Source organism: Mus caroli, unplaced genomic scaffold (assembly GCF_978045245.1).
Source record: "Mus caroli unplaced genomic scaffold, Mus_caroli_1 scaffold_14, whole genome shotgun sequence".
NCBI lineage: Eukaryota > Metazoa > Chordata > Mammalia > Rodentia > Muridae > Mus > Mus caroli.
This window is the reverse complement of record NW_028227269.1, coordinates 70,418,300-70,441,618: the sequence shown is the minus strand read 5'-3', so window position 1 is coordinate 70,441,618 and position 23,319 is coordinate 70,418,300. Positions and strand designations below refer to the sequence as shown.

Here is a 23,319-nt window from a genome sequence, read left to right as displayed (position 1 = left end):
TTGGAGAGACGGCTCCTCCCTTGCAGGTAGAGACTGGGGTGAGGATGCCCAGACTCCATGGACAAACAGGGCAGGTATTGTGGTGGCCTACAATTTCAGCACTCAGGAGGTAAAACTAAGATTCCCTAAATAAACTAGTAAATTAGGCTAGCCAGAATCTGCAAGCTGGAATTGGAGAGCTCTGGGTTTGGTGACAGCCTCAATATGGTAGAAATTGGTTAATATATCATGTCAACTAATAAGTGTAAACAAACTTGTTCACACAACATTGAACGAACACACACACACACACACACACACACGATATCCAATTTACTACATATAAATCCACATCAGGCTACAGGAAAAGGGCAAAGTTCTAGATGGGTCACATGCTGTGACTCTGTTACCACCAAGGTCGGGTGAGTGAAGACTAAACTGCCTAGAAGGGTCTGAAGTCTTTACATCTCGTCATCCACATACCGAGGGCAAGCAAGGCTCTATGTGGTTCTGTGTACAGTGCCACACTCACATACAGATAGGAGGCAATGGTGTGCTCGTGTTGCAGGATGGGTGGTCTGACCTGCGGATGTCTCTCCTGTCTGAACTCAGCAGTTTTAGGTACCGTGCAGTTGCCCTGTAACTCAATAGCAAACAAAGTTGGCGGCAGTAATCAGAACACCGAGTCCAAAGATCAGGAAGGTCAGAGTATGGCGGGCTTGACGGATGTTTTCAGCTTGACTTCAAACTGGACTGAGGAGAAAGGAGCCTGCCGGATGTCTTCCTCCTCGCAGGTGGCGTTTCTCGTACTGAAGTACATCAGGGATGTTTCACGACGCACAGGTCTTGATGCTGGAGACGGAAAAGCCATCACACCTAACTCAGAGGCATACATGTGCCACATCAACCAAGTATGGAAAGAGTTAGCAGTGTAGTCTAGACATACAAAATGCTGCTGCACTAGGGACCTACGCTCCTTTAGGTCCAGGGTAAGCACATTTGAAAATACATATAGTGTTCTGATTCACTGCTTTGCTACATTTAAATTCAATGGTAGAGTACACTAGGAAGTTTAACCTTGCTATTTTAATAATGCATAGAAAACACATCTGTACACCCAGTGAAGTCATCTTTATTGCATATTGCTATTTAAAAAAATGTACAGTCTCATAGCACACACACAACATCTTTTTTTTTTTTTTCTTGGTTCTGTAACAACAATCTTGCAACCTAAAGACTAAGTGGTTCCAGCTACTAAGCTAATAAGATACGAGACATTTAATTAAGTTTAAAAATTATAATGCTTTCCTTTGTTTGGCATTATTTAAAAAAAATCTTTAAAATACATACTCATGAGAGAAAAGTGGCTACTTACACCAGCACCAGTCTAAAAAGTCGATTTTTGTTTGTTTGTAACAATGGCACATGAAGTTTCCTGCACACAGTCTTTAAGAAAATAAACCCAAAAGCTGGGGATGGCAAAGGTGGCCTACCGGGAGGCCTACATGGATGTGAGGATGATTCTAAGAGGGGCAAGGGGACATGCGACATAGACTTGCTCTCTGTTGTGAGTCTCTCTCCACAGTTCCAAAACTGAGCTGGACCAAACTTTTCCTGCTATCAATAGAAAAGAATATACAAAGAGGCACTTTAGATCAGAAACAGTGAAATCCATCAGCCCACCCCACTCCTCCTCCTCCTCCTCCACAAGCTGGCCTGAGCCAAGACTCCATCAGCACTGTAGCCAGGATGCTTGCAGACTGTGGTTAGCCCGGGGCTGGGAGAGTCAGCTCTGCTTTGTCCCTGTGACTGCCTTAGTGAAGAGCCATTTGCTTCCACATAATGGGTAGAAGGTCGCTAAGTTTGTGATGAAGAAAAACAAAACAAAACAAAAAGTAAAAAGCACAGCTCTTGACAATTCTTAGAGCGCTGCTTCACAGCTTTTACACAGCACAGATCCCTCGCCATCTGCACTAAACATTATAGTTCATACAGATTAGTTTTTAAGTAGTACGGTTCCTGTATACTATGCACATTGGTATTCTACCGTCCCTGAAAACCCCATTGAGAATGTGAACTCCTTGGTGGGCAGGGACTCTGTCTTGCTTACCACTACAGCTCTACTATGCCTGGTACATAGTAAGTGCTTAATAAATATTTGATACTTGACTGAAAAAACCCTCAATTTAGTGAGTAAATAATATTGTAGTGCAATAGGAAAAACTATCTCTCCACAGGAAACCCAACCACAAAAGATGGAAAACAAGAGAAAATGCTAGTCCCTCCCCACACCCTAGTACAAATAAATAAAGCAAAAGAAAACAATAGTAACAGTCCTCTTTACATACCATATAATTTAAGGATACTAGGAGCTGGCAGGTCAGTGGTAAGCGTCCATTTTTTATTCTCTACTGCTCATTGTGTTTTATCATTTCTCCCTGAGAGCTTTATTTTTTGGACTGAAATTGTACAGGTAGCGTCACTGACACACAATTTAAAATGACAACACGTAACAGCGATCACTTCAAATATTCTTTGAGATAAATAGATCTGAGCATCCCTGTAGATACTGTTGACGTTTCGTGTCCATTTGAGTGTCCTTTATCCTGGGACATGCAGCACGGCCTATGAGGAAAACTGAAGACGCCCCAGAAGCACCCCTATGCCTTTAAGAAGAATCTTCAGGGAGTTCTTCCGCTAAGTCTTGGATGGGAAATGGTATTTGTCAGGTCTATAGATCTGTATGTTAGGTCAATGAGGAAGCTCTGGCAATTCTGGTTCTTAACCAGGATCCAGGAGGCATCACTGGGAAAGTGTGATTTAAAAAAAAAAAAAAAAAAAAAAACAAACCAATGAAAGAAGTCATCAAGAGCACTTGGCAGAAAAATTGATGAAATTAGGGGGAAAACGGTGTTCAAGTTTTAAATATATAAACGAAGTGTGATTGACATTCTACATGATATGAACGTGTGCAAGATGTTCTCAACAGACGTTTGTACCCTAGACAAGCATGTACCCCAACAGCAGCATCCGAACCTCGGAGCTGTTCTGCTATGTCAGTCACTGATGCGGGCGGCGGTGCCTGGCCCACAACCGTTGAGCTCACCCGTCTGTTTACCAACTCCATTTCTACCAGTGAAAATCGTCTCACTACACCAACCTTGGGAACCATAAAATATTTCACAAGACAAGCCTTTTTTTTTTTTTTTAACTTCCTCTTTTCTCCACCCCCCACCCCCCTTTGAAGGAATGTCTGTCATCTGTTTTAGGAGAGAGTATTGTGCTTCTGAACAGGCACGGTGTTCAGGGAAAGAAAATGAATCCCACTCAATATGAATGCATACGCAAAGGGTTTCTGGGTGTACACATTAACATGAACTTTTTAAGCATACACATAGGTCCCCGGACAACACTTAAGACTTCTATGTACATTTTCACATATATACACACACATTTACACACACACATCCACACCTTCACTCACAGAGGAGAGAAGAAATTGCCACTGTTTTGGATCGCAAGGCAGTGTAATGGAAAGTTCTGGTCACCCCAAAGGGCTGCTACGGCGCTTTCTAGAAAAGGATGCAAGGAACCTAAAAATTAAGTTTTGTGATTGGTCGCTCCCGGCTGCTGTCCGTCACCTGGTTGGAAATGCGTTTCCGGTTCCGTTTGAGTTTTGAAAGGTCTTTGTCGAACACCTCTCCTGAGCGCAGGGCCGAGACCAGGTCGTCAAACTCTCCGCTCTCTTCACTGCTCTCCTTGGCTTTCCTCATCTTCCGTTCCCTCTCCCGCTGCTCTTTGAGCTGTGCATAGAAAGAGTCCTCTTAGGTTAGAGTATTCTTTGTTTTCTGCACAGAGGTAAGAATTCTGGGCCACGGGAGGGGATGAATCTCCTATGTGAAGCCATGTTCGGCTATGGCTGCTAACCTGTATGGGTGAAGAGAGAGCTCACTTCAAAAGCAAAGGACAGTGAAAACCAATGCTTCCCAGTGGCTAGGTAAGTTCCGCCATAGTCTTTTCTTTAAAAAAAAAAAAAAAATTGAGGCAATAGTAGATAATTTACAGCTATTTTAAAGGGATGCTAAAGTCCTTTTGCAAATTTATGATCACTTCTTGAAGGCAGTTTCTAAGGAGATAAACTCGCGGGATGTGGCTCCACCTTTTCAGCCTTTGGGAAGAGACAGCCGAACTGCTCAAGGGAACGGTGGCATGGCTCTCAGCTACCTGCAGCACTCTAGAACACATGCTCTTCCCTCCTTGACAGTGCTTTGGGAACGCAGGGCCTGGGTCTGGTCATAGCTGGGTGCTGGAGTATCTGTCGGTCATGTGGCACCACAATGGGGAAAGGCCAACCCACTGAAACCCGAGGGCTGTGGCCACAGGCTGCCAGGAGGGCCCGCTGAGGGAGCCCCTCTCACCTGAGCTTCCAGGCGAGCCCGCCGTTCCTCCTCCTCCTTCCTTTTCCTCATGTTCTCATTTTCCTGTTTTGCTTCGGCCACGGCCTGAAGAAACTGATCAAAGATCCCGAAGAACTCATCTGGCTGGATCTTGCCAGCCTCTTCCCCAAAGTGCTTTACTGCTTTAGTGAACTGGTGAAAAAGTTTAAAAAAAAAAAAAAAGTCAGTGTTCCAAGAGAACAGAGTTCATAGTCAAACCGAATTCTCCAGAGAAGGCCGGGAGTTCAAATGCAACAGAGGGTTCTTAGCCAGCCAATTATTTACCTCCAGCTGTTGCATGCACCTACTTGTTTCCAAAGCAAGACACAGACACTCCCCGATTCCCGAGCCACGATTCTTGCCCACTTCATTTTAGCTGAACACCTATGATCTCCTCATACAACTCCGTGTTAACTAAACAGCAGTAAACAGGAAAGCAGAATGTGCAGCAGGACACCCACGACAGAGAGACTAAGCCAGCACCGCACGGGTGGGAAACACCACACTTAAGCTTTCCTTTGAAGTAGCTTAATTCCGCTTACTGGGGCCACGTGGGGTACGCGGAAAACCAATGGGGCCAAAGACATCTCAGCTGCTTTCTCCTACCCATAAATAATGCTGATACTGTCTTAGGCTCCCTAGCTCTAATTAGGAAACAATAACTGACTGTGGACTCATTATTATCATCCCAAGTTTGTGGCTGCCAGTACTGTAGGCCAATCCTACTGCTCAGAAATCTTTTTAATGTCCCTCTTTCAAAGTGGACAAATACAAAGTATGGAATAATTTTAAAAATTTAAACAAAATATACAGCAATAAGCCAGTATGTGCAGTTTCTCTTGACTGTACTTTGGTTCTCTGAGGCCTTTCTTTTCTAACTTAGAGAGTTGGTTTTCCTAAGGAGTCTTGGCATTACCGGGACAACCCAAGGGTGGCACTATTACTGTCAGTACCCTGTTCCTAGGGTGAGGGCCCAGTGCTGTTGGCCCTGCTCAGCCCAGCTCAGAGATCAGGCTCCAGAGTCCACAGAATTCTCTTTCCTGTGCTATCAACTACTTTCTAATCCAACCTTCTATTTTCTTCAGATTCAGACCACAGTAAGTTTGTATCATCTTCAAGTCCATGGTTTCTAATTGACTTGATTTTTGTGTTACCTGCATTGCTTATATTGTTAAAGCTTTCAGTATTACAGTAATATTATGCATACTAAAGAATGTTCTCCATGTTTTTACACATAACAAATTTGACTAAGACATGTATGTTTTACATATTTTCTAATTACTTTAAATATTTTAAGGTTTAGTTGTGTGTACGCATGTAAGTATGCAGGTGCGTTTGTGCAGTGGTGCCCATGTGGAGGTCAGAGGTCAACTTTGAGAGTGACTTCTCTCCTCCTGGTGGGTACCAGGATGGGGAACTCAGGCCGTCAGGTTTGCATCACAAGTGGTTTTACCCACTGAGACATCTCACTGGGCCTCAGATTTTAAAACATATTTTTTCCAACCATTTCCTCTCAATGTAGAGCTGTTCTCAATGTTTGACTTATTTGGAAATATTCTATTACAAAACAGAACTCTTTAGGGAAAAACATAACATTCTTCACACACCACATTAGAGTAGTCTAGCTTGATTCATGGTTTTATAAGCTGATCTCTAAAGGTTCTGGTATGAACAAAACAGCAATAAACAGTCGACAGCTGAGCTTCTCAAACACTCAAGTTCATGCACTTTAGACCATCACAAGGATGATCTTTTTATCTAGGAATTCTAGTGACGATGAAGTCATATATATTTTAGTTTTAGAAATTTGAAGAAACCTCAAGCCAGATGAATGTTCCCACACATAAAACCACAGGCTATTCTGCATGTATGTTAAAAAAAAACCCCACTGATTCTGTGTTTTAGCTCCATGATGAGGTAGGCAGGGGTCCCTTCTTTTACAAACACAACAATATACAGGTGTGGTGGTGGATTGGACCACATCTATGGTTATAACTTGTCTTGTTCGCACCGTGGTATGTTACAGTTGGATTCCTAATAGCGGCTCTGTGGCACATGCTGTCTCCTTGTTTATTGGTAAGGCTGGAAGGTAGCACTGAAGTTAGCTGATGTTTGAGAACATACCCTCTGAACTTGAGCTCAGTCATCCACACCAGATAACTCAACCTGACCACTGAAAACGATGCCTACTAGTCAGGTTTGAAAGAAAGACTTAAGTAAAAGGAGTATGGTGAAAGATTGTGCTGGTGAGTGTCAACTTGATACAAAGCTAGACATATCTGGGGAGAGTGGAACGTCAGCTGAGGACCTCCTATGACAGACAGGCCTGTGGGCAAGTCTGTGGAGGCATTTTCTTGATTAATTGATGTTGGAGAGCTCAGCCCACCCTTGGGCAGTGGGCTGAGCAAGCCATGGGGAGCAAGCCCCGTAAGCAGCATTCCTCCAAGGGTTTTGCTTTAGTTCCTGCCTTGAGCTCTTACCCCGAGTTCCTCTCATAATGGACTGACTGGGGCATGTAAGCCAAATAAACTCTTTCTTCCCAAAGCTGCTCTTGGTCATTTTATTTAGCACAGCAACAAAAAAATCAAACTTAGAGATGGGCTGCATAGAACCCTGTGGTGGGGAATGTACCTAGTATCAACTCTATGAATAGTGAGAAGCTACCAGGGGAAGATATAACAAGAAAGCATGCTTAGAAGTGTTGGTTATTAGCCAACAAAAGTCTTTCTCATACAAGAAAACAAATCTTAAATAGAAAGTACCACAACAAAGTGTCTTACTAAAATAATGTTCCTTTGTAATGATGCTGTGAAGTGAAACACATCACTGCTGATTTGCTCTGCATACCAGCCTCTGTCCCCTAGAGATAAACAGCCTACAGATATATGTGGCCTTGGTCATATCTGCTCCTAGCTCTCATCACTTACTCTGCTTCCAGAGATGAACAATCCAGTGGCAACCAAGGCTAAGGTGTCACCACTCTAACCTGCAAGGTCTTGCTAACCTAAAGGCAACATAGGCCAGCTAGACACTAAGGGCTACCCCGGAGATGAAAGTACAACCGATGCACAGAACAACTGGATCTGGAAACATCTGCTGCTGCATTTCCTGACCATGGACTGCTGTCCTTTAGCACCACACAAAAACTCAGGGCAGAAGAACCATGCAAATGCGCACACAGGAAAATTTACCAGCTCTTTAGCTTCTGCTAGAAGATCTTCAACATCTGAGAAGCTGAAGCTAGCCAGGGTGATGAACTGGCTGACAACAGACACGAACTTGTCTCCAGGCTGTGGGGGCTGAGACTTCTGATACTCCAGCTCCTGAAACCCAGAAAGCAAGAGGTTTCACATGTGCACACCTTGTCTCTTAGTCTCACCTAGGTGAAGAGCTCAGACAGCAAATGCATCATCAGTAAGCTCTCACGTCAGTTCCCTTCCCCACCCTTCCTCTCCACACCAAGGCCACGCCCATGTGTGTAGACATACCTGAAAACAGCTACTTAATTTTCTGAGATTTTAACCGAGGTGATTTCTCACTCTGACTTTTGAAACAAATGAACACTTGGTCAAAATAAACAGAACCAAAACAGCAGGATTCAAAGTATTTGTGAGGCTGAGCTTGCTGGTCGATGTTCTGTGTTTTGATTTTTCTTCTTCCTTTTGTTTAGTTTTTCTGTTTTTGTTTTTCTCTCCTTCCTCATCTACCAATTCTCTTTACTTCCTAAACCATGGTATGTATCTGGGTCAGCAGAGCTGCAACTGTAGCTTGCGGCAACAGGCTTATCCCCCTCCATTCCCCCTGTCCACACCAAGAACAGGTCTTGCTGGATAGGCAGGCAGGAAAATGAATCCTCTGTTCATTTTCCATGTTCTTTGCTACCATGGTGACAACCACACAGAGGGCTGAAGTCAAATTTCATGGAATCCAGCCATTTTGAAACATACATTCTTAACAGCTACAGTTCCCCAGCTTCGATATGCCCAATGCACAGACACAGGGAGCTTAGAGGAGATATTAGTCAAGGAGTTGATCAGTGACAGCAGAATTTGAGCTCAGTCTTCTGGCCCCAGTACTAGCAATATCTATGCTAAGTGCCACCAGACTGGCTGAGGATCACAGGATTTTCCTGCACCTGCTTTGGCAGAGACGCTGTTCAGCAGGAGTGGAATGCTAGAGGTCTATGGGTTCTGACTAGTCTACTGCTGATACTGTTCTTCATGGCAGACTAAATGAAATGACAGAAACAGAAACTCAAACTGTGGAGCCAGCTTTGTCTGGAGACATCCTCGCAGCTTTAGTACCTTGGTATAGATGAATACACACACACACACACACACACACACACACACACACACAGTGAGAGAGAGTGAGGGGGAGAGTGAGGGGGAGGGGGAGGGGGAGGGGGAGGGGGGAGGGGAGGGGGAGGGGGAGGGGGAGAGGGAGAGGGAGAGGGAGAGGGAGAGGGAGAGGGAGAGGGAGAGGGAGAGGGAGAGAGATTGATTGTGCTGGTATAGGGATGGTGAACTATCTTAAAGCATGTCATTAGCCACTCACTCACTGTATCTGGATTTATCTCTGACACTTCACACAGCATCACTGACTTGGACAAAGCACAATTAGGACACATGAATATCCAGGTGAGTCAAGCTCTGTGGCCTCCTAATATGTCAGTTACAGCTTGACATTTCAGCTGCCAGGGGCAGAGACAGGCTCTGTCGTAGCTGGTGATTTTGTTAACTTGATACATGCTAGGGTCATTTGGGAAGAAGGAATCACAAATGAGAAGATGCCCCCTCCAGACTGGCGGCAGACATGCCTTTAGGGTATTGTCTTGACTAGTGATTGCTACGGGAAGGCCCAGCTCTTTTTGGGCTGTGAGATCCTTGGGCAAGTGGTGCTGGGTGGTATAAAAAAGCAGGCTGAGCAAGCCACGACTGGTCGAGCCAGCAAGCAACATTCTCTCACAGCCCCTGCTTCAGTTCCTGGCTCCTGTTGCAGTTCCTGTCTTGAGTTCTTGCCCTGACTCCTGTTGATGACGGGCTATGATATGGAAATGTAACTAAAGTAAACCCTCTCCTCCCTAAGCTGCTTTCAGTCAGAGTTAACCACAGCAAAAAGAAGCCCTACCCTAGACAGCTTCTGCGGTCCCTTTCCTATTAAGAACATGATGCAGTATATGCCACCCAGGAGATGGAGCACAACTACGCTTTAGCAAGCAAAGCCACTGCAAGTCCCGGGAAGACCACCTTGACCTGGTGGTCTTCTAACTCAGACACACAGGGTTCAAGAGTGTGCACCACCTGGCTTAGGGATGGCACAACTGCTGCTCCAGTCTCAAGAAAGTCTACGTGGGAAGGAGAAGGTAACCACTCAGGTTACCAAGCATCCTGGCCAGGCCGGGCCTTCTAAAACTCCATGGAGAAATGTCCAGGCATTCATAATACAATTCCTGTATCCCCCCAGGCCCCAACTCCTCAAAAACAAGCTCCTGAATCTTAGTGGAAAAAAAGATTAAGATGTTATTAGCACTATGTCTTCAAGGAATTCAACAGGGTGTAGGATATAGTTTTGTGATTCAAAGAGGAGAAAGGAGGGCACCTTGGCATCTGGTGATAAATTACCTGCAAGGTATTTAAGGGAAGGGCAAGTTTCAGACTGTTCCTGAATCAGTAACCTCACCCAATGCAGACACAGCCAGCTGGGCAGGGCGTGAGTGGTGGTTCTCATCCCTGGACTTACTCCCTGGCAGCCGCATCCATGGAGACACTCCTGTGGCGGTGTCCCAGCGCCGCTGTGCTGCATTCTTCTGGCTCCTCCCTATCTTCTCCACATTCCTGTGGTTCCCTTTTATCTTCTGTACCTGGGCAGCCCCCCTCCCATGGACCTTTCCACACCATCCTGCTCCTAAGCCATAACTGGAGTTCATCTCCTCCAGTAGGAGCACCTTCTCCAGGACGTGCCAGCCAATCACACGCCTCCAGGCCAGCCTCAATCCAGCCCTTTCATCACACCCCTCTTGGATCACCACCATGCTTATCTAGACAGGGTCCTGCTGAGGGAACTAGCTGCTCTCACCACTGCAGCACTAGAAAGCCTTGGACACGGTATGTATGCTATGCCCAAGAATGTGTTTGGTGAAGACTCCCCTTCCCAAAGGACCAGTTCAGAAGAAGCAGAGGGGTTCCATCAGCCTGTGGAGAGGCACATCAAACCATAACAGAACATGGAAATGGAAGGTTGCCTCACCTGGTCCACTCATGCTAAGGCCTGCCTCCTGGGTTGAATTGTTGGCCTTCCTCACCTACTTCAAGCTCCCACTGCAGGGAGCCTCTCAGGACACTTGGCTGCATGAAACTGAGTTCCTATACTGGATACAGCTTGTGCCTGCTTCTTTCTGGCCACTCTTATGGAATCATGTTTATCCTGGGCAGAGCACATGCCAAAGGCGCTCCTGTGCTCGAGGTCTGCACACCAGCGAAGTAGTGAGGAGGCCGGCAGTCATGGTGGGCAGTCATGGTGGGAAGCAGGTACTCACCGTCTCTACAGCTTTCAGGCCACTCCTCAGGGTGCTGATCTCCTTGTCCAGCTCAGTCATGCTGTCGGAGAGAGTGACATCTTAGCAGTCAGCAAGCAGCTTATAGGAGTAACTAAGAGACACACTGGCTCGAGTCAGTACGTGCTTGGAGGCAGGCATATGCTTAGCTTATAAACTATATTCCAGGGACAGTGAGATGGGTGAGAGTGCTTGACAACCCCAGGTTACTCCTAAGGACCCACACGGTAGAACGGTAGAAGAAAACAGTTGTTATGACTTCCAGAGGCTGTTATGGAGCATGCATGTGTACACACACGTACACACGCACACATTAAATGTGATAGAAAGAAAACATTCCTCTCATTCTCAGATTTCACAAAAGCTACAGCATTAAAAAAAATGTAACTTATGTGTATATAATTTTAATTTTTCTGTACATTTTTTTGTTTTCCTCTGCCAGTAGGTATATTTTATAGGTTAAAAATAGCAGAAGAAAAATGTTTCCCATGAGTAAAGAAATATTTTATGTTTGAATCACAGAACGCCTCTGCTTCAGCAAGTTGCTATATGTAGAAATGAGCATGTGCCACGTTTGGCTCTCTAAGAAGGTGGCTCGCCCAGAACCTCATTCAGTCGGGACCCTGCAGCTCACCACGACTGCAGCAGTGGGAGCAGCTAGTAGCCTCAGTCAGCAGGCAGTTGCTGAGAGCTGTCCTGGTCACTTTTCACTTTGCTGCCTTCTTTGTTTTTAGTGAAGAAAGATTCCTGGGCTTCTCCCATGCTTTCTGTTTCATGGCTTTTAAACACTAAAGATTAAAGCTCAATTCTCACAACCCCACTGTATCAAAGAGCTTGCCGCCAATAGTTCATTTACTCAAATAGATCATTTCTTGTGTTACCTACTCTATTTCTTATACCAAGGGAAGGGGAGGGGAGGGGGGAGGGGAGGAGGGGGGAGGGGGAGAGAGGGGGGGGAGGGAGGGAGGGAGGGGGAGGGGGAGAGAGAGAGAGAGAGAGAGAGAGAGAGAGAGAGAGAGAGAGAGAGAGAGAGAGAGGGAGAGGGAGAGAGGGAGGGGGGAAGGGAGAGGGAGAGACAAGCCACTTAGTCTAGGTTGTAAATTCACAGCAAAAGGCGCAGCTTAACTATCTGTCTGTCAGGAGGGGTGGAGGGCGGGGAGCGTGGAAAGCTGCCTGTTTCCATCTCTGAAACAGAACGAGATTTGTGGGGAAAGTTTGGCAACTTCCCATTTTATTTTTAGGTTCTTGATTTGCATAACGACTGCTTCCCATTAAAGGGCTGCTTGGTTCCAAGGAGTGTGCGTATCTGTGGCAATGTGGCTCCCTCACACGGAAGCCTTCCGTTTGCTCTACCTTGCGTGTCCCTTTGACTCAGAACTACCTATGTAGAGAAGAGCTGCTCTTCAGAAGCTCTGGTGAGGCTAACTCTATGGCCTCACATGCGGCCAGGTGCTCTGCCTCCAGGCAGCACCCCTGGCCTTCAAGTTTACTTTTTGTTTGAGACAGTCTCACTAGGTTGTCCAGGCCAGCCTTGACCTCGCTTTGTAGCCCAAGCAGGAATTGAACTTGCAGTCCTGCCTTTGTTTTCTGAGAAGCCAAAAGGCCTAGCTGATGCTTATACTCTTAAAAACAAATCAGATTTTACACACTGGGGCAGAGAGTATTCCAAAGGACCTAGAACAAATATACATTCTCTGACGCGTCTGGCTGCGATTCCAACCACTTCGCGAATTTGCACTTCAGTGCAGAGCCAGCGCAGTGCCTGCCGCTCTGCAGTGTAGCTGGCAGAGCAGGGCTGGCTGTACTTACTTTACTTTCGCTGCTTGAGGAATATCCCGCAACTCTTCGCTCAGACCGAGGACCTTGGGGTACTTATTCTCCACAATAGTTATCAGGTAGTGCAAAAGCGTAATGTTCCTGCGATTAGAGAAAAGGAGGACGCGAAAAGTGACTAATACGGTTTATCGATTCACGGGGCAAGACCCAACATACACCAAGAACTGGGAGCGTGTCATGAGAACAGTTGTTGCACCCATCAAGGAGAGCAGCTGTTAAGAAGTATTTTGCAAGTCTAGAACAACTCGATGTTGTGGTTATTGGTGATGCCCACTTAAGGTTTCCTGCAAAGGGTGGTGGGATGAAAAGCCCCCATTTCAGAGCGGATGCTGGGAGTGTACCATGACTGTGCCATTACATACCCAATGTCCCTGCAGCTGTGAAATCACTTCTAATTTTAGCAGTTCTTCAGCTCTTAACTGCATGACCCTTAGTAGTTATAACAGCTGTTGGTGCCATTTTCCTGTCTGGTGATGACAGGATTGAACCTTGACTGACCTGGATTGGGAAGGGGGTGTCTGATAACGCTATCAGGCAAAGCTGTGTTAGTCTGGTCCCGTTGTCACCAATTCTACTGCACATCATAGTCACCTGGTCTCCAGATGCCTGGGCCAATACCAGAGATCCATGTAATTGGGATGAGGTGGGGCCAGGCATGGCTATTTGTTAAAATTCTCTGGTTAGTCTAGCTTAGACAAAGAACTGCTCATCTATCAAAGTGGTCAGAGTTAGAAGTATACAAATACATCTGTAGCAACATTTCCATAAGTTAGGCAGTTTGCTAATTTACAAGGCTAAGCCACTATTCCCCAGCCCACCTATACCAAAGTGAATCAGAGTTGCCTAACAATTTTTTCCCATACAATGTAAAGCATTTGCAGTGTTCTGTGGCTTTACCCAGACAACACTCCTGTTCCCATGTCAAGGGTTCAAATAGGTTTTTCTTTATTTTTGTTCCTATCAGTAATTAGGAAACAACTTCCACTAAAACAAAACAGTGGCCAATATTTCTGGCCTCTCAGGCTTCTGTGAGCTTGCTACATCTTATTATTGAAGTATTACCACTGCTTATAGAACATATCTCTCTGCCCTGAGCCTCTCCTCTAAAGGCCGAAGGTGGAAACAAATCACTAGTAATTATCACAATAATGCTATTTTCTTCATTATTTTAAGAGATGCTTTTTTAATCTAGAGAAATTCCCACTTACTTAATTGGACTATATATGTTTTTAAAAATTAAACCCAGGCCAGGCTTCCATATTTCTTTGTTGGCCAAATAACATCTCATTTGCCCAAAACATCTTTTAGAATGAACAACTGAAGAGCCACACATCTGGCTAGTCCTGGTGGCTACTGAATCAGCCCCCTTGTGCTGACTGCACGATTGGTCACGTGTACAGTTAACTCAAGTGAATGCATGGCTGCTCACTGGTCAGGCACTCCACTAGGTACTGGGGCAGTCAGTATACCTACTGATGCTACAGCTGGGAAATACCTCCACACAGAAGCAGACAGAAGAGAAAAAAGATTGCAAATAATTTTTTTGTTTTGTTTTGTTTTGTTTTTCAAGACAGGGTTTCTCTGTGTAGCCCTGGTTGTCCTGGAACTCACTTTGTAGACCAGGCTGGCCTCGAACTCAGAAATCCGCCTGCCTCTGCCTCCCAAGTGCTGGGATTAAAGGTGTGCGCCACCACTGCCTGGCTGATAATAATTTTTATTCTTTTGAGAAAACTTGTTCATATAAATTCTGTAGTAACTTTACTAAGCAGACACCATGTAAGAGCCAAATTATCAGAAAGTGGGGGATGGGTGGATACTGACTTTGCATGGGGAGAAGTTGCAAGAGATGGTGTCCTTTCAAAGACAGCTGTTCTTTATATGCAAATAAGAGGCTGCAGGTCCCTCTAACAGCCTGCAAACGAGACCCACCTGTGGGCAAAGAGCAGCACTGTGGACTGACCTGCAGATCAGGGGTTAAATCCTCCCCCAGGCTTGGGGGTGGAGCAGCAAAACCGCCACTTGGCATTGCCTTGGCTTTCTTATCTGACAACATGTGGTAAGGAACTTGGCCTGGCCACTGACAAGCTATTGTGACAATCAAATGTGAAAGTGCTCCAAAAAGCACTGGGGCTCCCGCTAAGGAAAGGACAACACAACAGCACTCTGTCTCTGTGAGGCGAAAATAACAGCTTAACACATGGCTTACTTCTTTTATCACAGACCGAGAGCTGCTACACATTATGGCTGCTATGCACTATGCTTCAGTAACCCTATAGGGAACATAGGGTAAGAAGTCTCATTAGTGAGGAGTAATTGGGGCGGACAGTCCGTCATGCTAAAGGGATTTGGCTCTGAGAAGCTTTACCTCAGGAAGGATTGTTCGAGGTCCTTTGAAGCCAGTGAACGCCTCAGAGAAACAAAGCTCTTGGACAAACACCTGTTAATGTGCGTGATGACCCTACCTGCTCAGGACACAGGGGCTGGCATCTTAGCGCTTCTAACCAGACTGTTTACCTCAACTGTGAGGCTGTGCGCATCCTAGGACACATCTTAATGAGCCTTGGGGTGTGCAGCTGAAGGCAACTGCATTCTTAAGACTGGTAGACCAGCCTGGGACTGAGACATTCCCAGGATGCCTAGTTTCTCCTTTTTCTGAAACACAGTTCTCTGTGGAGGGGCAGAGACTAGAGAGGTCATGAGACACTCAGAGCTGGGAGGGCTATGACTTGGTTTTGGGTGTATAGAGGTCCATCAGTGAATGGCTTTTTAGCATGTTACACTATAAAGTTTAAAAATTTTTACATTTATTTATTTACTTACATTTTGTGTGTATGTGCGTGCATGTATGTTTGGGTCAGAGGACAACTTGTGTGAGTCAGGCCCTCAGTCTTGGGGAAATCAACTTTACCCATTGAGGTACCACACCAGCCCCACGAGTGAGCGAGTTATTTACCTTGGAATAGATCGGTGGTTCTTATCTGTGGTTCCTGACCTCCCCCCACCCCGCCACGTCAGATATCAGATATTTATATTACAATTCATAACTAGAAAATTACAGTTATGAAGTAGCAACAAAATAATTTTATGACTGGGGGCCACCATAACAGGAGGAACCATATGAAGGGGTTGCAGCATTAGGAAGGCGGAGAACCACTGGAATAGACAGTGTCCCTATGCAGAGAAAGTAGATGAAGGGTCCCAGGGAGCTGGAGGGTTGCGTCTGTTTGTGAGAGAATGGGAAGGAAGGGAGGAGCAGGAGCATGGTCAGGAAGCCCGAGGCTGCAGTGTCTAGGTGGGCAGTTCACGGTCTATCAAAGCACCTAGGTGCTCCAAATGCTGGAGGGGCACACACTTACTTGTCAATACTGGATTTGGTATCCGCTATCTTGTTGAGGCTGGAGATCTTGAATCCATATGCATTGCCTCTTTGTCCTTTATTCATATAATTTCCAAAAGCCAAGACCACCTCCAGGAGCTGCTTGAGGGCACTGCTCCTGAACACCTCCTCAGAGCCAGAGCGAATCGCTTCAAAGCAAGATGCCCAAAACACATCAGTTATGGCCAAGGCTTTCAGTTACCCTGTCCTAGAGCAACACATCTTAACAGACATGCGGGGTGTAAGAGTGGGTCACTAGACTGTGACCAAGCACTTTCAAGACATGCAAATTAGAAGCACAGTTAACAGCTACCATGGAAGGAGGTTCCACAGAGAATGGAAAAGTTCCTCTCCTTTCTCAGCCCTTATCAGGACTGACTCGCCAACCTGAAGCACTTAGGAACAGAACAGACAGCAGAGCAAGTCTATTTCCATTGCCTCTCGTGGCTCAGGTCAGTGAATGAGTCCTGCTGGCAGTGAACTGGCCGTTTGTCATGGATGGCTTGCAGGTATTCTATCAGGGACTGGAACTCCGATCTGACTCCACTGTACACTCTGTAACTGATCTTGAGTACCATCCACATCCCAGACATAAACACAGCACACTTAGGAAACCTAAACTCCGCCCTGAGGAAATCCTAGGAAGGCACGGCAATGAGAATGCTATTTATAGGTTCAATGCTAGGAGTGGCAAATTCATTCCTTAGCCATGTTCATGTGGTCAAAACCCCAGTCCCTGGGAGAAGCTCAGGCCATTTGCAGGAGCTCCAGAGCCCAGGCCAGGCCAGGCCATGTAAGACACAGACCTTATATGACCATCCATTGGAATTTCAAAAGAAGCAGTTGTTTACTTTGAGCACTTGAGACAGCCAATATCTCCTGCTAAGTGGTTTGACCTTACCTTCTACTTTGGGCTTCACTTCTGCCACACGCTCTGCAAACTTCTTTTTGAAGTACAGTGATTGCAGTCTTTGCTGGTAATGATTAATTCTGTAAGAGCAAGGTGGGTTGATCAGCACTCAGTATGAGAGCTCATTTCTCTCAAATCAGCATGGGGTATTTGGGTGATTGCCTGGGGCCCTTCATTTCAAACTCCTCTCACGTACCAACAGCTCTTGTGAAAACAGAAGAGATGAAAGGAATCAAAATGTAGATAGACTCTCCACTTTCCCCACTGCTCTCAAGTCTCTTCACTTCTCAGTCTGGCCTTTGGCAAGGCTACAAAGACTTGTCTCTGTCACACAGCCCTCATACTCATTCCCAACCCTTTTTGCTTTGCAAGCAGCTCACTCAGCTAGGCTCCTGAAGGCAAGCGAACTTAGCCTTCCAGAGAGCTCCTAGAGGAGCCAGGGAACTGCTGGCCTCGGCTCTGCAGCGAAGCTACAAGGTTCTTGCTGCTCGTTGGGGTGGGAGTTGCTGCACTGTGCCTTCTCATGAAGCTTCTGGAACTCACGTTTAACCTGCTCATCACAGAAGGTCCCGGGATCAGCCTCCTTTCTAATACCATCCTGTAACCCCAAACAGTCCTAGGCTTGCAGCCCAGCTATGCCTCTAATTAGGTGACCTTGAGTGAGATTCCTCTGGGATTCCTTTCCCTTGTGGGTAGATGAAAACCATACTTCTCTTCTGGAAGTCCCTACAGGCAGGGCTGCTATAAGGGTTCCATGAGAAAGCACTTGTAAAGATCTGGACATGCTTGGGAAGCAACAGCTACTTCTGGGGGTTACTAGCTTGTCTACACTGAGGGCTGCAGGGCGTAGCTTCAAGTCCCAAAGTTTTCCTTTGTTCAGCAGTAGTCTCCAAAATGGCTAGTTGTTAGGGAATGGCACATAACTACATCTGGCCACAGCAGGAATGGAGAATGAGGGACAGACTCCCCTTGGCAGTATCTGCAGGCTCGTGGCACTGAGAGAGAGGGCTCTGTCCCAGGGGCTACTGGTTCTTTTCTAGTATGGAATCAGTTCACTCGACCTGGGATGGCAAAGAGACTAAGCTCACATGCCAAACCCAATTACAGAGCAGTGGCTGGCCCAGGGGGGTTCTGGGAAAGGGTTCAGAAAGCTTGCTGAGGCTCCATGGGAAGACTGTCATGACTGATTAGTGATGTCTGCCTATGTCTTATTCACTCCCTCCGAGTTTTTAACAAACATGTCATCTCCCTCTAATTTATAACACACCTGAGATGTCAAGGTATTAGATGCTGAGATACTATCCCAAGACATCAAAGTGTTGGTGAGAGTGACTATGATTGGAACATTTTAGCACAATAAGGCCAGAGCTCAGGGGCCCAGAGGCCCACAAGGACAGCCATGAGGATGCTTGGACAATGGCTCACTGGGACAAGAACTACCCCACAAGTGAACACATTCTACACAGCTCATATCTGGGAAGATTTTACCACTAAAACATGCTGCCAGACAGGGGACTGGCCCAAGCTGTTTATCTTGAGTGAGGTTTAGCGATGCCCTTACTAAGGCAAAGGGGAGCTTCACTCCCGTGTCTTCCAGCTCACCTGCTCATCTCAAACAGGAAGCGGTCAGCCTTGGCCATCCGGTCCAGCTCATGCTTATGTTCCTCTAGTAGGTCGATGTCACTTTTCTCAGGAACGAATTTCAAAAGCTGGAAGTGCATGTGTGAATAAAGCAGGGGGTTAAAAATTGCTGTAGTAGGTTTTAATCCTTTCAGCTAACATGAAATTTTAATTTTTTCTTAAGTTACAAGCTCTGCTAACTGGCAAGCAAGGCATAAGGAACAGCTATTTATATGTTGACTTGATAGCAGTTTTAAATTGGCTGAGAATCTTTTTCTATTCTCCAGCGCCTTTCAAGTAAGAAATGTTACCAATTTCCACCAGGATCTACTTTGCGTAATGCCTTAGCAGGACCATAGAAAGTAAACCCTGTCATTAGAAGGGCATAAAACTGAGTTCCTTCCAGAGACACTCAGTACCTCAGCCTGCATTGCCGAGTGAGTGCCTAACTGTTAGGAACAGAACCTTGGTCTCTCTGGATCCCAGACTTCTACCCATTTTTGTATTGCATCACGGTGGAATGGATAATTACACTTGTGCTTTTCATTCACCTTGCTTACCTCTTCTGCTTCTCTAATCCCATCTTCCTTATCGCTCCATGTAGAGTTCAGTGAGAGAAACACTGGGAATAGTTTACCTTTTCTGCATATGTTATTTTAGAGGGTGAGAATGAGAAATGATACTGAAAGTTGACAAAGCTACTTCCTATGTGTCTGGCTGCCATCCTAAGTGCACACACTTGTGTGCATTTGTGTTTGTAGAGGGCTGGGTATGCCTGCTATTTTCTAGATCCCATGTCTTTTTCCCTCCCCCAAATTGAAATGAGACCTTCCCCATAACTTGAGTTCCTCCTCTGATAGATTTTCAGATGTTTGTTGGAACTCTTAAAAGGCAGCTGGTTGGGAGCCGAGAGAGAGAGAGAGAGAGAGAGAGAGAGAGAGAGAGAGAGAGAACTGGAACTACAGAGAAGGCATCACTAGGAGGTGGTGTTCAGTGAGAATATGTTCAAGACTGGAGAAAACCAGCACTCAGGGATGGGGATGGGGATGGGGATGGGGATGGGGATGGGGATGGGGATGGGGATGGGGATGGGGATGGGGATGGGGATGGGGACGGGGACGGGAGGAGGAGGAGCCCATAAAGGTGGCACTAGAGGTTAAGTTGGAGAAGCCTGTGTAGCATCACAGGGCCAAGGTGAGAATTCTCCACTATGGAGTAAGTGGTCACTGATGTCAGACATCAACAAGACACCAAAAAAGAGAAGACCCACCAAGAGTCCTCTGAGAGCTGAGAGGGCCAGACTGAGGCTGAGGGGCGGAGCAGCCAGCCCAGATGGGCTCCCGACAAAAGGAATGGCCGCGCCAGGGCATTAGCAAAGCCAGCTCCCTTGCCCCAGGGGGTGGAAAGGAGGCGCAATGAGAGCAAGTGCCAAGGAGTGGTGCATGGCCTGCTGGCCGGGAGTGCTGACTGCTAGACACTTCTGTTCCCAGGTCCAAATGGTGACACTGAACCGGACATGTAGTTTCATGCTTCTTACATAGGGAGTGTTGTAAGGCAAGGAGAAGAGAGCAAGATGAAGGGTGTTCCTCTCCACTTTAGTTTGAAGTTTTATCTTCTAAGGCAGGAAACCCCCTTCTAATATCAGACATCTTTCCTCGGTTTGCCAGGACTATAGCTGGTCTGTGATCAGGAAAAATACCACCGTGTGTCTTTTGTGACTTCCAAGAGCATAGGAAGAGGCATGTGAGCCGCACCACCACCCCACCCCCTGAAAGCAGAGGCAAGGAACCTGCTGCACCCTGCTGCATTTGGATGGCTTTCCAGAGGGATGTAGCTAGGAAAGCGCCTGGGAACAGAAAAGGTAGGCTCCGGGGAAGAGCGGCTCACTGACTTCAGCCACACCCTTAGCCCTGCCGTCACCAGCAACAGACAGCATGGACTGCACATGGCCCTCATGCGGGCTCCACACAGGGGTCATGGGATGCTGGGACAGATACGTGTCCTGAAAAGAGGTATGTGGACGAACACCAGGCAGAGGGACATGCCAGTGAGGAAGGAAAGGGGAAAGAGAGCGTGGGAGCTGAGCAGAGAGCAAGAAGCTCACAGAATTATCAGGAGAGACCAGGTCAAAAATGTCCTTGGCCAGATGCTGCAGCAGTGGACAGATTTTCTTCCTTGTTTATTTGGAGTGTGTCTTATTTGCACTGCAAGCCCTTTTGGCAAGGGCTTTGCGATCCTTCCCCTCAAGGAGGAATTTTGCTGGATGCAGTTTCACAGTAAACAGACCCTGTACAATTTTAAGCATATGACCTTGTAGACAGAGGCAGCTTTGCACACAGTTCGTCACTTCTGGTAGTGACTGGAAGGTGGGGCCACCTGGAAGCTGGGGCAGCAAGCTGTACCATGAGGGAAAGAAGAACAGAGATCTGGACACAGCCCTGCATGGGAGAACACTTTAAACTGTGCATCCACCGAGAGCCATGGCAAACACGAAGAAAAACATCATTAACATTTTGAAAATTAAATCGAATGTTTAAATGGCAGCTTGATAAGTTTCTCTACTGGAATTGTGAGGTTTTCACCCAGGACAAGTCCAGCTGCAGGTCTATCTTGCTCTGGGTCTGTTGCCACCATCAAACAAAGACAGAGGGGCAATCTATGAGAAGGTGGCCTTGCCACTCAGGACACGAGATCACCCTTTCCATACTTTCAGAGCTGACCTAGCACACAGTGGCCGTGTTCAGCCTTTAGTCATGGTTGCTGCTACCCACGACTGATCTTCTGGGGACCTGGCTCTGGTAAGCACAGGCCTTAAACCTGATGACCTAAACTTAGACTGTCCCAAGTGCAAGGGAGGGGAAGGAAGAATAGCCAGCCTTAAAGCACTTTGAGATGGCCACCACAACGCTCAGAAACCTTCGAGCTTTAAGGGGTCAGGGCGAGAGACAGATAACCAGCTTTGGAACATGCACTGCTTAGACACACAGGATGCAGTCAGAGTGGCTCCAGAACAAGTCACGCTGTAGCCTGGCTGCTTGGACAAAGCTAATACGTTTTCTACTCAGGGACACTGATGTGGCTGCCCCTAAGTTGTGACTTACTGCCACTTAAGACACGAGATGCCGCATATGAATAGAGAGGCATGACTTAGCTCCAAAATAACTCGCTTGCCATAGGGCGGGTATGACAGCTTAGAACAGGTGGCTGTGCTGGAATTAACGGTGGCTTTTGTGCTTGTGGACATGATGAGCCAAGATGCAAAGTTAGTAATTAATAGTTTGCAGAGTGATTTTTGATCTCAGAGTGCTTGTGAGATTTCCAACACTCGCGAGAAATGCTTCTTCCCACCAGGCTCCAGCAGAGTTTTATGAGCTGTTAAGACAAGCAGTGACCTGAAGCCGAGGGACAGAGTCTGAGCTGGCGGACCCCAGGCCCTTGGTGGACTTTGCTTTAGGATTTCATTTGACTTTTATTTATGAAAGAGAGACAGAGTGGGGGAGGGAGAGAGAGCACATGGTTGGCATGTGACGTGGATGCCTTTACACACCAGATAAGGGTGTTGGAGCTCCTTGAGCTGGAGTTGCAGGTATTGTGAGGCACTTGGTCACTCTACATGGGTACTGGAAATGAACTTGGGTCCTCTAGAAGAGCATCCAGTGCTCTTAACCCTTGAGCTATTGCTCCACATTTGACAGCCTGTGACATTCCTTCTCAACTATCTTTCTGAGGGACAATGAGAGAATAAGAGTCCTTTAAAGCAGTGCAATTCAGAGATGAGAAAATTATCTACTAGCAACAGGAGGGTTTCCCAGAATCCTTTTTGGCTGCCGATAATCTGCTACTACTTGGGCTCTGACAGCTGTCTGGCGGCTCACCTGTTCTAACATGTCCTTGGGCAGATCCTCCTGTTCATCCATTGTTAGAATTGCCCGCTTGATTTCATCATTGGATAATTTCAACCTGGAGAAGGCATATTTTATTTTGTTAATAACACTGTCATGATTATTACAATTTAATACAAGATGACTCACTCCACTACACCAGCTGCTGATTTTCAAGTATGGTTTTTCTCAAAATCTCGGCAAAAGCTTATTTCCTGACAACACAGGAAACTAAAAATAGGATTTTGAAACGGCTTCGACATTCTTTCCCGGTTCTGTAATGTTCTGCTGACATGGGGACAAGCTGCCATGTTTTATCATTAGTTTTGTCAAGGAAAGTTAGAGATGAGCAAAGCAGGCTCAGTGGCCTCCTCAGACCCAACACCCACAAACTGTGGGTGAGAGGAGAGAACTCAACCCCTGACACCTCACTGCACGTCAGAGGAGTTCTGGGCATGCTGCAAAAATAGTGTTTTGACAAGCTTAGAAACCATACAGGCGAGTGAAGAGTTAAATGCATTAATATACAAAGAGAAATACACGGTTCCTTCCTAGGTCAGGTATTTTCATATATTTCATTTCATTATTTCATTTCGAGGATAGAAAATGAGAGACAATGCTGTTTGAGCAGGAGCTTCCCCAGACTAGTTTTCTCTCACTGCTTACTGGTTCACGCAGGAGATGTAGCCGCATGGCAGAGTGGCTAGTTTAAGTAGGAAAGGATC

At 46.3% G+C, this 23,319-nt stretch overlaps 1 protein-coding gene across 3 annotated transcripts in view; it reads right to left on the bottom strand.

Annotated features, from left to right (window-relative positions):
* Window positions 1-299: 299 nt before the first annotated feature.
* Daam1 (dishevelled associated activator of morphogenesis 1) overlaps window positions 300-23,319 on the bottom strand; it is a 158,087-nt gene continuing 135,067 nt past the window's right edge. For all 3 annotated transcript variants that reach the window (XM_029484529.2, XM_085830438.1, XM_029484530.2), the window contains 9 exons: window positions 22,589-22,673; window positions 18,696-18,802; window positions 17,085-17,173; window positions 16,164-16,332; window positions 12,781-12,888; window positions 10,954-11,014; window positions 7,607-7,738; window positions 4,398-4,568; window positions 300-3,782 (listed from right to left, as the gene is read on the bottom strand). In XM_029484529.2, coding sequence (XP_029340389.1) covers window positions 3,573-3,782; window positions 4,398-4,568; window positions 7,607-7,738; window positions 10,954-11,014; window positions 12,781-12,888; window positions 16,164-16,332; window positions 17,085-17,173; window positions 18,696-18,802; window positions 22,589-22,673 — 1,132 coding nt within the window. In that variant the 3' untranslated portion in view covers window positions 300-3,572. The remainder of the gene's footprint in view (window positions 3,783-4,397; window positions 4,569-7,606; window positions 7,739-10,953; window positions 11,015-12,780; window positions 12,889-16,163; window positions 16,333-17,084; window positions 17,174-18,695; window positions 18,803-22,588; window positions 22,674-23,319) is intronic.